The sequence below is a fragment of the Symphalangus syndactylus genome, chromosome 10, assembly GCF_028878055.3.
Source record: "Symphalangus syndactylus isolate Jambi chromosome 10, NHGRI_mSymSyn1-v2.1_pri, whole genome shotgun sequence".
Classification (NCBI taxonomy): domain Eukaryota; kingdom Metazoa; phylum Chordata; class Mammalia; order Primates; family Hylobatidae; genus Symphalangus; species Symphalangus syndactylus.
The window spans coordinates 106,076,213-106,093,269 of NC_072432.2; the positions used below are offsets into that span (position 1 = coordinate 106,076,213).

Below are 17,057 nucleotides of genomic sequence, written 5' to 3' on the forward strand. Positions count from 1 at the left end.
GGGAGCGGCATGCATTTAGCAAAACGTTTCTCTACCTGCTTCAGAGAGCTACACAGAAGTTAGCAAGCTGCCTGGCAGAGCGGATCTAAAGCCCGCTCCTGAGGTGAAGGGGGCTGCTGCCAGTTAGAAGGGAAGGAGAGACACCTGAGGGGAAAAAAGAAATATAAGCAGCAAGGGAAGTTGTGAGGAAGTGCAAACAGCAGAGTAGTTTGATGAAGGTAGAAACAGGGATTGGTGGAGGACAAAAGGCCACCATTCAGATTCATCTTGTTTTTGACCTTAAGAGTATTAGTACTATGGATGTGAAATGGCTTGCACAGATACATGGGCAGAGATGACTCAGCCTGTGTGAGCTGTAACTGAAGCCAACCAGAGTGCCCAGGTACTTGGAACGCTGTACTTATAAAAATCTTGTACTTGTAGAACTTAGAAAAAATATTTCCCCTTTTAAGGTACTGTGGGAGCCTGCATCTATCAACTCCTGCCTTGAGCCAATCAGGATGCCAGGCCTTTCACAGTCTGCTCAGGAAAAAGGCCACCAGGTCAACAAACCCTTCTGACAACACAGTTCAGAGCTACAGCAGCACCCTGTGATCATTTCCCACCACCCTATCATTCTCTGAACTTTAGGCTGCAGCATGATTACTGCAAAACCATCCAGTAGGTGTCATCAAAGATGTAACCCTTAACAGTAAGATCTCAAACACTCCAGACTGTGTAGTTTCTTGTGGGCTCAACTTGGTTCCCATCAAAATAGTAGATTACGAGACCAAACCATGAATGCTACATCTAGAAAGCAGATTAATGACGCAGTTCTCAAACTGTGTGCTGAGGCACCCTGGGGCGTTGCTGGATATTTATTTATTCCTTTCGCCCCTCTGTGTGTGTGTGTGTGTTTAACAGATGGGAGTCTCACTATGTTGCCTTGAACTCCTGGGCTCAAGTGATCTTCCCACCCCAGCCTACTGAGTAGCGGATTCGGCCTGTCCATGTGGACTACAGTTGCCTGCCACATCATCTAGCTAACTGCTGGGTATTTTAAATTTGAAACACAGCGCCATCTGCTGACCACCATACAAACAACTACTTTCAAGTTGTCTTGCAACTGCTTCATAAATTAAATTATTGGGTATTTCTTTTGGCTTGGGGATGGATGAAAAAATTACTGAGCTATTAAGGGCACTGTGAACTGAGAAAATGTGGGAACCTCTGAGCTAAAAACTAAATGGTGAAATGATGGGCTTAGAAGGAAGAAACCAAATTTTAGTACCATCATTTGCCTCTTTAGGAAAGGCAAATCAAAATCAATTCCCAGATAGTTCTACAAATGAAATCCGAGATGCTCTCCCCAGGACCCTGGCCTCTCCTTGAGAATGTGTCTGGTTTCTTGGGGCTAAAAGGTGCTGCCTGGTCATTTGCATGGAATAGAGCAGTTGTGTTCTCCAGAGAAAGATGGGAAGAGCAGGGGGTGCCAGGAATGGGCATGTGGCAAGGTTGCACAAGGCTGCTGGACTTCAGAGAAATGAGAAGATGGAAAATTTACAGAGAATCCCACAAAACTGAATTGGCTACCATGATGAAGTATATATGTGAAAAGTTCATCTCCAATTCTGGCTCCTAGAAGCATCTTCACCCTAGCCTCTGTTCCTTTTCCTGTTGTTCCTTCTTTTGCTAGGTATGATTTTCTAGGTTAGGTAATTTGAGGATTTTCACTGCTGAAATTATTTTTTATGAGGCTCTGAGACCATCCCCACCAAGCTGTTCTAGAACCTAATAAATGGCTAAGTGATCAAGGGCCCTGGATAATGAGTAATCACAATTTATCTGCATCACAGGAAAAATTCCACTGAGGCAACTTTAAATAAGCATTTATCATAAAACAAAATATGCCAGGCTAGAGAACCTATGGAAATAGGCAGTCTCATTTCAATTTATCAACATTGAGTAATCCTACCTAGGACTTTAAAATTTTTACCCCAAATCTTGGGCATGTGACTGAATGACATTTACTCAGCAGCCAGAGAGAAGAAAATGTAGTTTTGGTCATTTTTATCTTACTTTGAAGTAGTAATTAACTCCTTTATCTTTCCCCATGTCCTAAACAAAATCCACCTAACCTGCCAAACTCACCTAAAGATATCAGTTAGAAGAAAGGGTTGGTGATGTGTGTTGTCACAGCAACCTTGATTTCAATGATTACAGAGGGGCTGGGTACAATCTGTATCTTCTGAAGTTTGGGAGTAGCACGGGGCACATTTTAACTAAATGAAATTCCAATTCAACACAACACTATAAATTCCTGGAGCTCCACATCATGGGATTTTATCATTATTAGAACTACATGCCCCTTTTATCAAACACATGATACACAATACATCAATGAAAAGCTCAAACACAAAAAACATTTGGCAACTCAAGCAATGAGCACACATCAATCCAACTGGCAGTAAATTTATCTAATTTATCTCTTAATTTGCCTACATCATCTGTAGTTAGAGGATGTAGGGCTGACATCTTACTACAATTTCAGGCAGACAGCAAGAGTTAGGAGCTCTAATTCTTGAAACAGTTCTTTCATTTTTAATGTAATTTAATTTTTTTGGAGACAAGGTCTTGCTCTATTGCCCAGGCTGGAGTGTGGTGGTGCGAGCTCAGCTCACCTGCGACCTCCGCCTCCTAGGCTCAAGAGAGCCTCCCGAGTAGGTGGGACTACAGGCATGCACCAACATGCCTGGCTAAATTTTTGTATTTTTTTTATAGAGATGGGGTCTTGCCGTGTTGCCCACGCTGGTCTGGAACTCCTGGACTAAAGCAGTCCGCCCACCTTGGCCTCCAAAATTGCTGGGATTACAGACACGAGCCACTGCACCCAGCAAGTTGGTCCTTTCAAATAGGACAGACTAGAGCTGATGAAAAAATCTCAAGCAACTGACATCGCTACAAAAGAGCATCCCAGATTGATAACGTGCTCAGAATTTCACAATTCTGGGGTCAACAATGCTTACAGCTTGTCCAGACTGTTCTACACGGACACGTCGGCAGGCTTCAGTAATGGCCTTCTGGAAGACTCATTATCTCCAAGCCCCTTCCTGGTTGGGTTTTATACCATCTCCCCACTTGGCCAGGCCTGTACAGAACTTGCTGCCCCTTAAGCCGGCTCAGGGACGGGAAGAAATTTGTATACCCCAACTTTTTTTCCCTAACCTTCTTCTAACCCCTTCACAGCCACTTTTCATATCTCATTCAGAAGCCACCCCATGGATCCAAGTAAAAGGCAAGGCATAGACAAGAAGTGTTTTACTGCCTATACCTTTTCCCTATAGTTACTAAAGCATGTGGATGGGGGTGAGGACCAAATGAAGTCCAGGTTTCTGAAGATAAACCCCTATTTCTTCTGGATTCTAACCACAGACCTTTTGGTTCACACTCTGTAAGTCAAGGACACACGTTTTTTATTTCATCAAGTCAAGTCAAAGAATGATAGAGAAGACAGAACAAAAGAATTAGAAGAGGCTTTCCTGTAGAGAAGCTTCTAATATACACATTACTGTTCTTCAGGGCCAATTTACTCTTAGTTAAGAAAAATAAGGCTGACCAGGTGCAGTGGCTCACGCCTGTAATCCCAGGACTTTGGGAGTACGAGGCGGATGGATCATTTCAGGTCAGGAGTCTGAGACCAGCCTGGCCAACATGGCAAAACCCCATCTCTACTAAAAATACAAAAATTAGCCGGGAATGGTGGTGCACACCTGTAATCCCAGCTACTTGGGAGGCTGAGGCAGGAGAATCGTTTGAACCCAGGAGGCAGAGGTTGCAGTGAGCTGAGATCATGCTGTAGCACTCCAGCCCAGGCAACAGACCAAGACTCCATCTCGAAAAAAAAAAAGGCGGGCATGCTGGCTCACGCCTGTAATTCCAACGCTTTGGGAGGCCGAAGTGGGCCTTCCCACTTGAGGTCAGGAGTTTGAGACCGGCCTCTACTAAAAATACAAAAATCAGCCTGGCATGGTGGTGCATGCCTATCATCCCAAGTACTTGGGAAGCTGAGGCAGGAGAATGGCTTGAACCTGGGAGGCAGAGGTTGCAGTGAACCAAGATTGCTCCATTGCACTCCAGCCTGGGTGACAGAGCCAGACTCCGTAGCAAAAAAAAAAAAAAAAAGAGGCCAGGTGTGGTGTGGTGGCTCACGCCTGTAATCCCAGCACTTTGGGAGGCCGAGGTAGGTGGATCACCTGAGGTCAGGAGTTCGAGACCAGCATAGCTAACATGGCAAAATTCCATCTCTAGTAAAAAAAAAAATAATAATAATAATTACAAAAACTAGCTGGGTGTGGTGGTGCAAGCCTGTAATCCCAGCTACTTGGGAAGCTGAGGCAGGAGAATCACTTGAATCCGGGGAACAGAGGTTGCAGTGAGCTGAGGTTGCACCACTGCACTCCAGCCTGAGTGAGTGAGACTGTCTCAAAAAAATAAATAATAAAAATAAGGTAGTTTTTTTTTTTTTTTTCCAATCATACCATCCTTATACACAAAGTAATGAATGTAATGCCATGAAAATGTGGTATGTAAACTTTTGGACATAGGCTAAAGAGGTAAAGTTTTTATAGTGCCTATAAGAACAAACTCCTACTTAGAAGCTATAATTTTAACACCAAATCTGAAGAGAGATATGATAGACTGAGAACACAGTCTAGGTATTTTTCTCCATAGATATGAGGGATAGGGGATGGAAAAGTTAAATAAAAATCTATGACATTGTTCTGAACCTGCAGCCAAAGCACTGCATGTTTATAAATTTTAGGACTCTGCTCCAACTTTAGGAGTGTCAATATTAAAGTGGTTATGGTGAAGAAAAAAAAGTGTCACACCAAGTTTAAAATTAAAACCGGGTAAAATTTCCTCCAAAGCCTCTACTTTTGAATATTCAAGATTGAGTCTTTATGATTTTATAAACTTCTATACTATCAATCAAGATTAAAACAATTACAATGGCTTAGAAACCCTGGGTGATAATTTTTTCTCTTAGTTTATCTCTATCATCTTTGGTTAGGAGAGAATACAGGGCTGACATCTTTTTATATACTACAATTTCAGGCAGACAGCAAGACCGCCTCATATTCCTAAGGTTAATTTCAAATTAAGAACTTTTATACCAGACTAGATATTGCCTCTTTAGCATTCAGCAACAGTCTGACTTTCTTATGTTGAAGGCTTTATGAAAATGACTATTCTAAAATTATGCAATTAGTGTTTCAAACAAATGTTCTGAGTTTTAAACATAACATCTTTTGAAACCAAAGCAGTAAAACATCCTTTCATTCATGATACCTATGTATTCCACCCCCATAAAACGACACACCCTAAATATTTAGCAAAACCATAAACGAATCACTGGAAACTTAGGAGAATATCTTTTTTTTTTTTTTTTTTTTTTTGAGGCGGAGTCTTGCTCTGTCGCCCAGGCTGGAGTGCAGTGGCACGATCTTGGCTCACTGCATGCTCTGCCACCGGGTTCACACCATTCTCCTGCCTCAGCCTCCCGAGTAGCTGGGACTACAGGCACCCACCACCATGCCTGGCTAATTTTTTGTATCTTTAGTAGAGACGGGGTTTCACTGTGTTAGACAGGATGGTCTCAATCTCCTGACCTCGTGATTTGCCCGCCTCGGCTTCCCAAAATGCTGGGATTATAGGCGTGAGCAACCACGCCCAGCCAAGAATATCTTTTACATACAATTATACATATTTGGAGTTTTAATCTGTTATTCTGACAGATATGGAATGATGATATCATGTTTCTGATACTGATATTCCTCAGCAGATACTTATTCATTCTCTTTACAAGATAAATACTTTAATACAGACATGCTCCAAATATATTCTATGACCCAATTAACTGGATCACAACTGAACAAAATACATGCTTTAGTCAGTACCCATTCAACACAACAACAGTTTGCATGCTATCTAAAGCTAAAACCAGAGGTCTACTACATGCTCATAGCACCTCCAAGAAAGGTCAGCTAGTAGCCTAAGAAACACTCTGAACACAATTTTAAGTCTATTTAAGGAAAAAGGAAGGTCCAAGTGGCTTCTGCCAGGTGTCTTACGATAACCAATTAGGTATGGCTTACCTGTGAGGTATCCTGCTGTTTGTGACTCAGAAATGAACAAATCATGTTTCTGATCTTTGAAGGCACTCCAGACTGAAGAACGACACAGGATTTCATTCACCTAGGAAAGTAAAACAAGCCCTTTGAACATAAAATCAAGGACTGGATGTTGGAAGACAAAAAGAAAAACCAACTTCCAAAGCAACAAGGAAGAAGGCCAGTGAGGAAAGACCCAAATATGGAGCAAGAACTAGCATTCATCAACCACTCCATAGCAGGCACTATGCCAGACACATCTCATTAAGGCAGACCCAAAGAAGTCATCAAGTCAGTTGTCCCTCTAAAGCTGGACTCTTATTTGAACCTACAATTACTGACTTATATGTAATTCAAGGAGGAAGATACCTATGCAGAGTATTTTCTTGTGACAGTAACAGATGGCTGACAGTGTATGGGCTGATGAGCTATTCCCGAGGAAGGAGTTTGGGGAGAAGATACTGCCAAATTGAGCTAAAACTTAAAGCAGTCTTTCAAATTATGAGCTGTGACCTAAAGAGGTTTATGAAACAATCAGGAGGGCTGTTGAAAAAACAAAATTGGTCAATATAGAAAGCATCAGAGTATCAGAAGTAAGATGGGTACTTGTATATACTTGAAATACACATATATGAGTATAAATAATACATGTGTGGGAATATGCACTAAACTAAGATGGAAGACATTTCTGAGTGACAAAACATTCAGGAAATACCAACTTAGTGAATATCTTTTGCACATCAATATTCGTATCAAGTATTTACTGAGCACCTCTTATGTGGTAGGCACAGTGAACACAAAGATGAGAAAGACAGACTGTCTCTGAAGTGCTTACAATCTAGTAGGGGAGACAGTGTCAAATAATTTTGGGGTAAGAATTAAAGTAGGGTTATACAAGGGGACCATGTGAGTCCAAGGGAGGGGGGCACCTACTCCAACCCTAGAAAGAAGCAGTAGTGGAAGTGATTAGTTGTAAAGCTGGTAGGGGTGTTCCTATTTAAAAACTACTATACCTCTTTCCTTCCCTCCCTTGGGTGTAGAAAGTGGGTGTCAGGATTACTTTGCTAATTTCATTACCAGGAATCCTGAGGCAAGTCAAAGACAAGACAACTGCTGCAAGTGGTACGCAGGAGAGCCTTTGCTTGGCGTTTAGAACACTCATAGGCAAAAACCAAGAAAATACTTTTAAAAACACATCAGTAAATGACTGCAGCCAAAATACATGCTGCCTCTCTTCTTTAGTATCTTTCTTTTCTTTTTTTTTTTGTTGGAGACAGTCTCTCGCACTTTCACCCGGGCTGGACTGCAGTGGCGCTATCTCGGCTCACTGCAAGCTCCACCTCCCGGGTTCATGCCATTCTCCTGCCTCAGCCTCCTGAGTAGCTGAGACTACAGGTGCCTGCCACCGCGCCTGGCTAATTTTTTGTATTTTTAGTAGAGACGGAGTTTCACCGTGTTAGCCAAGACGGTCTTGATCTCCTGACCTTGTGATCCGCCCGCCTCGGCCTCCCAAAGTGCTGGGATTACAGGCATGAGCCACCACGCCCGGCCTAATATCATTTTAAATCATTTAAATGATCATATCAATAGAATGACAATGGCATGAAAAATGTTTCTTTACTTGAAACATACAAATCCAGTAAATTCACTACAGGAAAGCTGTAGCTGAAGTCAATTAAAACCTACAGAACATTAGTAGGGGAAATAACCCAAATGTCCATCAATAGATTAATGAACAAATTGGAGCATTTACACACAATGACATATTTAGACATAAAAATGAAGCATTGGTAACATGGATGATGCTTAAAAACATGCTAAGTGACAAGATAGACACATGTATGATTATATTTACATGAAATACGCAGAAGAGGTAAATCCAGAGACAGAAAACAGATTGGTGGGTGCCAAAGGTTGGGGGAAGGAAGAAAGGGAGAGTAGCTGCTGAGTGGGTACAGAGGTGATGAAAATGTTTTGGAACTAGATACGGTGGTGTTTGTACAACACTGTTAATGTCCTAAATGCCACTTAACTATTCACCATAAAATGGTTAATTTTATGTTATGTAAATTTCATGTCAATAAAAAAAAATGAGCATTAGTAGATGGGGCTATATAGTAACACTGAATGAGGAACTCCTTAGAGGAAATAATAAAAATAAAACCAATGAGGAAAATTACTCAACAGGCCTGAAGTCAGCAAATACGTGCAGCTGAAATACATTAACACACATAGGAAAAACAAAGTCATGACCAAAGAAAAAAAAACCCAACACTTTTTAAGCACCAGCAAGAAAAGAAATGAAAACAAAAATGATGTTCTACATCTTTTAAAATAGCATTATGGGATGGTTAATGAATTTGGTTATCACTACCCATGAATAACTCCTAGAGCTGAAAGTTAATCTTAAGCAGCACTAAATGCTGCATATTCCATGCTAAAGGTTTCCAGCATTTTTCTTCCTGAAATGACAACATGCCATCACTATCCAGAAGAATTCTCCTGAATACTGAGTATATGGTTTATGCTTTTTCATCAGTTATGAGGCAGGTATGCAAGTCCATCCTTGGGCTCTGGATCTTCTCCAGTTACAGCCAACAGAACCATACCTGTAAGTGGAACTTGAACACAGGTACGTGGACCATCCATGGCCAAGACCCTGGCTTTCAGAATATCAAAAGTTGCCTCTATGCAGACTCACCTGTTCTCCATACTGCAAACTTCGAGTCATTGCCTTGAGAGCTTTAACAATCTGAGCCTTAGTGGCTGCTGGGCTGTCCAGGTTTTCAAGGCCAATGCCTTCGAGTAATTTTAAGAGGTATGGAACCAAATCTGCTTTCAAGGCCTAGAAGAAATATTAAGCATATATAAACACACAGAAAAAATGCAAATCATCCACTGAAGAAATAATTTTACCCCCAGGACCTACCTGGAAGGCAGCCTGTTGCACCGTATTTTAATGCCATACACAGGCTTAAGTATCTAATGACATTTTTATTTAATGAGATTTTATTCTGTCTATTAACCATTCTAAATGCTATACATCAATTATTTTATTCAATTAATGCACAGAGGGTAAAACAATATGTTCATAATCACAGAGCTGGGCAGTACTAAAATATGTATCTGGAGCCAGAAAACATAGAATCTGAGCTTTTAGCCCCTATACTGGGCTGCCTGCCCTACTAACACTATATTAATAGGCAATAATCTCTGAAATACATTAGTATTTTTTCATATTTTCTTCAAACATCAATCTTTGTGGTCATCGTACATTTCATATCAGCCTAATAAAAGCTGAATAATAATCTAATATCACAATTTTCACTATCCATTTTGAAACGCAGAGGGAATAGGAAGAAATAAAAGACATTTAGTGAATGCGCCTCGTTTTTCAGGTACTGTTCTCATAACAAAAAACCTTGTGAGATAGTCATAATCTTATTTTACAGATGAGAAATCTGAGCATTTTAAGGTTAAATATCATGTCTAAGGTCAGAGAGCCAACAAGTGGTAGTACCAGCTCATGTTCTTTCCTACACATCAAACTCCTCAAGCCAATCATAAGTCTGAACCTCAGAGCATCCAATATCTCCAACAGCTCTACTTGCCTCAGTGAGGGTCCAGTGGGTAAGGCTGAGGGGCTAGGAGACTGGGAAGCCCAGATAATAAAGATGCAGGGCCTTGTATTCTGGCTAAGGATTCCAGATGTCACTTAGTCATCTGGCAGGTAATGAGAAACCACTGAATGGTTTTTAAGATGAAGAATGGCTCAGTTATATTTCAGAATTCTATTTACTTTTTTTTATGGGAAGTAAAGTGATGTTATGACACATGCATACAATGCAGAATAATTAAAGCAAGCTAATCAGCATATCTACCATTACAAATACTTATTTTTTTGTGGAAACATTTAAAATTTACTCTTACCAATTTTGAAATATACAATGTATTATTAACTATAGTCAACATAATGCACAATAGATCTTAAAAGCCTTATTCTTCCTAACAGAAACTTTGTACTTTTTGACCAGCATTTTCCCATTCTCCCCAACCCCAGCCTCTAGTAATCACCATTCTACTCTCTGCTTCTATGAGTTTGATTGTTTTAGACTCGATTTACAAGTCAGATAATGTGGTATTTGCTCTTTGAGTTACATTTTAGATCGCTTTTGTAAGTTTTTAAATTTATTGCATCTTTTTTGTTCCTTCAACATCTGTCTACATGGATATTCACCAAGTCCAGTTTTCATTAGGTGGATAGTCTCTTTGAAAAAGGCAGTATCTTGGCATGTTTCTTAAACATGACTTAAGAAACAAAGGAATAAATAAACAGAATGAATTTTTCCAAAGAGGATGAAGCACATTTTACAAATCAAGCTAAGCAAGCTATTAAGCTAATTGTACAATGGATAGCCAAAATTTAAATTTTATACACCATAAAAGTACTCTCAAGTTGGTAAGACTGTTGGCAGCTGGCCCCATTTTTCTGTGTGTACATACACATACATGTACATATACATACACATATACACACGTATTATACACACTACTGTATATGTATATATAAAATATAAAATTGTGTATATACAAACTCACAAGTTAACTCTCACCAACCTTAAGTCAAGGAAACCAAATCAGTACCAAATAGGTAAAAATCTATTTAGTATGTTTGCTTTCCTAAAATAGTGCTAAATCTAGAAAGTCACTTACTTGTGCTACTAATTCACTCTGCTCCTTCTGAAACATTCGATTAATTGCTTCACAGGCTAGACCAACAGTATCTGCTCGCTTTTTCATTCCATTCATCAGTGGGCCAATGGTCTCTAAAGATGCCATGGCTCGAACACACAGCTAAGTGCCCAAAAGAGAAGGTTACTTGTAGACTGGCAATATTTATATAACATGGTAAATACCATAACAAAATAAGTAAATAAGTAAAAAAGAATCCCTTACTTTCAGTTTAACAATGAACTGAACCAAATTTATTCTATTAGTTATATCATCCAAACTGGTATTTATCAAAACTGATTTGATAAATACCAGTTCTGATAAACCCAAAACTAATAAAATACCATGTGGTTTGTATGCAAAAAGACACATGGCAGAAAGGGGATTTATATAATACTACAACTTACATCCGTCAAGAAGGGAGCATAGATAAATTCTGGAGCTTATAAGCTACTAAGTGTATTCATCAATACCTCATTTTCAGACAAGGCATGGATAACCCGAATGGCACTCTTAGGAATGGCATTGTTCCTATGATTCATTGCCTGGATAACTTTGGGAAGATGGCCCAATGGTGGGACCTGATCTGCCAGCTGAGGTTGTGCGCTGAAGAGACACACTGTTGCCATTGTCAATGTTTCCAGAGTTTCTCCCTGCAGGTGTAAAACAAAAATAAATCAACTATAAAATACTCATACAGTCCTAAATATCCAAGGTAATGTATTTGGTGTTCAAAACTAGGGATTCAAAAGTTCCAAGTGCTGATACTTGAAAACAGATTCACGAATCCTAAGAGAACAACGAACTTCCCATTTTCTTTCATAAAAGGCATGAATCTAAAGGACTTTAAGAATGTGCTATTTTAATCTAAGCAGGATTTCACTTGGTTAGGTATACCTAATTTCTATTGCAGGTTTTTTTTGAGATGGAGTTTCGCTCTTGTTGCCCAGGCTGGAGTGCAATGGCACAATCTCGGCTCACCGCAACCTCCGCCTCCCAGGTTCAAGCAATTCTCCTGCCTCAGCCTCCCAAGTAGCTGGGATTACAGGTATGCACCACCACGCCCGGCTAATTTTGTATTTTTTTACTAGAGACGGGGTTTCTCCATGTTGAGGCTGGTCTCGAACTCCTGACCTCAGGTGACCTGCCCACCTTGGCCTCCCAAAGTGCTGGGATTACAGGCATGAGCCACCACGCCCGGCCTCTATTGCAGGTTTAAGAGATCATGTCCCAAATGATATTACTAGAAATTTTTAGACCATGTTGCAGGTATGTTAGTGTCAGAACAATAATCCAGGAGAATGCAGAACTAGTGAAATGTTTTTCCCAGTTTCATTAAAAATCCCACTATTTAACACGTCTGGCTCCCACTAAGCACTTTCTATTGTGGATAACGGATTGGAAAGACCTTCAGCTTATACCACCAGATGCACACATCCAGAACCATAATAAAATGCATCTTAAATTAACATTAAAATTGGAATGTGTCCAAAAAGAAAGGTGATATAGGAGGAAACTGCTATGTGCTTTCCCTAAGTTTTAGCTTTTGAGGACTGCATTTTCCAAGCAACCTATGTATGTAGTAGAAATCCTATTAGAGGAATATGACTATGCAAAGGAGCACTAGTAAATACTCGGCAAGCTAATCATGTTTTACTAAGCTAATGATAGTAACTAATAATTTCTAAGCACTTGAAATGTGCCAGACATTATGTTAAGCATTCTATATATATATATTAACTCATTAGAACCTCTGCCTCAGAGGCAGGTGCTATGACTATTCTATAAATGCAGCAACTGAGGCAGAGTCATGAGGTACTGCCCAAGGTCACAGACCTGGTCAGTGGTATGGCTGGGACCATCAAATAACACCACCCAGGCTCTTAATCACCTTATTCTGTAGCCAGCCTGTTTAAACAACAATCATATAGGTCAGTTGTCTTCAATCTCAACACAATCTTAAAACTTCTGAAAACAAAGACTTTGAAAGACAAAATCTTATATACTATCGGGGTATTTGGGTTGCCAAACCCAAGACCAAAGCTACATTTTCACTCACTCCTGCTTCCCTGGCAGCCTCAGCCACAGAGACAGGATTCAACCACATAGTTACTACTCTTCTGTCAATTTCTTTGACTAGGGTTATCTCTGCCATATACACAAAGTAGAGTGCAGCACATGCCCAAGCAGAACACACTCAGAGGAACACTGAACACACAGGTTTCTCCTTAAAATTACATATTCATTAGAGATGGACAGTAAAAACCTTCTTTTAGGGCTTCTGTAATTGTTAGAAATAACATCCTCTCAATATAGGTATCTCTAACTTTGGTTCATAAACATACTAAAGAGCTTCACTTTTGAACATGGCAAAAAAATGATCGAGGGGCACATGTGAGTTTAAATGTGGCTGCTATATTGAAAGAGCTGGCCAATTCCTAATTCATGGTCTTTGTGAATAAGGTTGTAAGAGAAACACCACCAGTCTAGTTAGCCAAGTCTTTGAAATGTTTTGCTTTTGACTGAAGCTTACATGAGGATTGTTCTTCTCTAGGAGCTCAGTTAATTTTTCTAACAGTGCAATAAGAAATTCTCTAGGCTTTCTTAGAACCCAGGCTGGCTGTGCAATAAAGATCCTCAAGAAGACTCCTCCAACAGCAAGTTCACCCTCTGCTTCTCCAAACACCACAGCAAAATCTTCAGGCAACTTTAAATAGAGAAAGAACCACAGTCAAGTCACTTAATAATCTTGAAGCCAGAAATGCACACCATATTAAAGAATTGTTTATAATGTTAACCAGTCCACAAATAGCCATTAATATAATCAAATTATGAGTTTTATTTTTTCTTAATAAAGTTCAGAAAGGGTGCTCTAACTTCGAAAGTAAGTATTCCAATTTTTATGTTTGAAGCCTTATTTTCCAGGGGAATACCCAAGAGTCTTGATGACAAAGTAGTTATAGGTCAGCATTAAACTGACTCAGTAGAAAGTGAAAACAACTAAAATCAACAGAAAATAAGATGTAAAATAAAAGTATATTTTACCTTCCAGTTTGCCTCAGGGTTGTCCTGCTGATTTTTAAAGTGCCTGGGGAAAAAAAAGGGATGGATACCAAACTTCAGTCACAAAATACATTTTCATTAACCTTTAGCATAAGTTTTAGAGGTGATGGGCATAGAAAGAAATGTTTGCCCTTCCCAGTGATTTTATTTAAAGGCTATAAATTATTACCTTTGTTTTTACTTACTCTAGCATCATTTCCCTAACTGTTGTGGACACTTTATCTCTGGAATTATCATTCCAAATTAACTCAGGATTTTCATGAGTTCCTTCAAAAATATGTACAGCAGCTTCAGGATTGTCTCTCATAGCATCCATGAAAACGCTTGGTAGAAATTTCATTAACGTAATTCGAACCTGTAGGAGGAGGTTTGAGAATGAAAAAGACACCTATTGGAAACACCTCAATATTTTGTTTGTATTTTGCTAATAAGATAGAATATCAGTATAATTTGTGTTATGACTTATGTGGGCCATAACCATTACCTAAAAGTTCTGGAGTGAAAAAGATAATCCTCGGTTTATGCAAAGGTACCTTTAAATAAGACTCAGTACGACCTGATCCTACTTACCTATCAAATTTCATTTTTTCTGTTCTGCCATGGTGACCAAAAAAAGTTTCATTTTCACCCCCTGCCTCACTATCACTAGTATGGTAAAGTTCCCAGAGCACACCTTGTAGGTCTTGCCTTACATATGCAGAATGCCCTTAGCCAGGCCTGTCCCTTCCAACTCTCTCTTACAGCCCCTGCCCGCACAAACTAATTTTTCTCATTCTACCTCTGTCTTACAAGTATTTTCTAGCACATTTATTTTGCTGCATGTTTTATGTTATACTGTGTCTTTTTCCAGAAAGGATTTAAAAAGCAGCTTTTAAAAAATACATCTAGCATATACATACAGACAAAATGAAAATTCATGTGAGGCTTGGGGCAAAGGGAAAAATGAGGGTTGGGAAAGTGTTTTTCCTTCAGATCATCACGTTTATCTCTTCTCCATGTCAAATTCTGGGCTCAAATCTTATCTTACGGAAACCCTCTAGGCCCGATCTTTCTTACTCACTGCTTGTATTCTCAGCCCCTGGCACATAACAGATGCTTAAATACTTGAATAAATGAAGACTAACATGAAGTCAGTACGCGAAAGAAACATAAAAAGCTCCATAACTGCCAGAGATATACTACAAATTTAGCTTTGAATTTCCTAGCAGCCAATGAACTAAATTTCAGTTACATAACAGAACACCCACAAAATAAAATCATGTCAGTTGCTTCAGAGACACCCAACTGTTTCTGGAAGAAAAAAGCAATTTCTCCTGGGGTTCCCATGGAAGGGCATTTGTTATATATTAAGTAATACCATCAAGGTAAACTCAACAAGGTTTCACAGGCTTATTTCTTCCTATATTCCCTAAATATGATGAGAGTATTGTGCTGAAATATAATTAAACTCTACAGAGGACAAGAGAAGGTAGACAAAGTGATTAAGTATGTCCTTCTTCTTGGTCATGAGCTCCCTGAGTATAAGAACAATGCTTGACCTGCTCACTGTGGTATATCTGCCCCTAGTAATTCATTCTCACAAAGACCAGAGAAGTACATGTCAAAGAAGCACCTAAAAGTCAGAGTGGGATTTAAAGGCCATTTATTTCAATTTTTTCACTGTGGAGCTAAAGACAGACAAGTTACTCAGAGTCATTAAGTCAGTGATCTGTGATTCATAAAGCAAGCGTTTTGCTCAGAACGTTATGCTGCCATCTTGCTATATCTGGCCAATTACTTCACCTTTAATACAACTGCTTATTGTTGCTTTTTATCTTTTTTTTTTTTTTTTGGACAGGGTCTCACTCTGTCACCAGGCTGGTGTCCAGTGGTGTGATCATAGCTCACTGCAACCTCGAACACCTGGGCTTAAGTAATCCTCCCTACTTAGCCTCCTGAGTAGCTAAGATGGTTAGTAGCTAACTATGCTTGGCTAACTTCTAAGCTTTTTTTTTTGTTTGTTTGTTTTTAAGAGATGGGGTCTCTCTACCTCACCCAGGTTGGTCTTGAACTCCTGGCCTTAAGCAATCCTCCTGCCTCAGCCTCCTGAATAGCTGGGATTACAGGCATGAGTCACTGTACCTGACTGTTGTGTTTAAGGTTTTTAACAAAATCGTCTTCTGAAATATACTTAGCTGTCTAATAAGAATCACTGTTGTAATCATTCCACATAAATTTTAGGGCAGAAATATCTGATATGTCTTAACAGATTTCATTATAGACCAGTATTTAAAAGAACTTCTAATAACTAACCTATTTTAAAATATTTTGCAGCTTGAAACAAAAATTGAAATTTTTATGGCAAGCAAACTAAATTTGAAGTAATAACCTTCCTAGAAGTGAACTATATGCTTGTAATAAGCTGCATTTGTAAGTGACTGCTACAGAAATCATCTATTGACCAGTTGGGTGAATTTCAAATGTCTTATTTAAGAGCTATATTTATGAGTCTTATAAATTGATATGAAAGCAAACTTTAATTGTATTTAGGATAACTGTCTTGAGTCCTTTCATTTCTAAATTTATTTAATCTAACCTGTCATCTGATACTTTTAAAAAAGGCACATTATTTGACCAGCTGTACAAAATCAAAAGTCTCTTCCTATCGGATTTCTGAGAATGCTTGTTTAGTATTCTAATTTAATTCAATTTAATGAATGACCCAAGTCTATCATCTGTAAAAAGCAGTATTAAAGCAAAGTTTACCAGGATGTTTAAAGCATTTCAAATGCTAAGAACTACTTAAGTTTATTACTCACTGGTGTGTATACTATTAAACATTTGAGCAAAAAACTTACATAAGGCAAATACTGTGACCATAAATCTTCAGTTATGTTCAGGTTACTCAGCTATTCTAGAACAGGGGCTGGTAAACAAGGGGTCACATCTGGCCTGCCATCTATTTTTGATATAAAGTTTTGTTTGAACACAGCCACATCCATTTGTTCATTTACTGTCCATGGCTATTTTCCTGTCACAACAGAAGAACTCAATATTTGTAACAGAGATCACATGCTCCACAAAGGATAGAATATTGACTATATGGTCCTTTGATATGGTTTGGCTGTGTCACCA

At 39.2% G+C, this 17,057-nt stretch overlaps 1 protein-coding gene across 4 annotated transcripts in view; it reads right to left on the reverse strand.

Moving 5' to 3' along the window:
- DNAJC13 (DnaJ heat shock protein family (Hsp40) member C13) overlaps positions 1–17,057 on the reverse strand; it is a 119,254-nt gene that overhangs the window by 1,729 nt on the left and 100,468 nt on the right. For 3 of the 4 annotated variants that reach the window (XM_055295427.2, XM_055295426.2, XM_063610732.1), the window contains 7 exons: positions 14,129–14,298; positions 13,926–13,968; positions 13,414–13,587; positions 11,354–11,533; positions 10,863–11,003; positions 8,851–8,994; positions 6,135–6,234 (listed from right to left, as the gene is read on the reverse strand). In XM_055295427.2, coding sequence (XP_055151402.1) covers positions 6,135–6,234; positions 8,851–8,994; positions 10,863–11,003; positions 11,354–11,533; positions 13,414–13,587; positions 13,926–13,968; positions 14,129–14,298 — 952 coding nt within the window. Of the gene's footprint in view, positions 1–35; positions 145–6,134; positions 6,235–8,850; positions 8,995–10,862; positions 11,004–11,353; positions 11,534–13,413; positions 13,588–13,925; positions 13,969–14,128; positions 14,299–17,057 lie in introns of all 4 variants that reach the window. The other variant, XR_008660503.2, reaches the window with a different exon arrangement.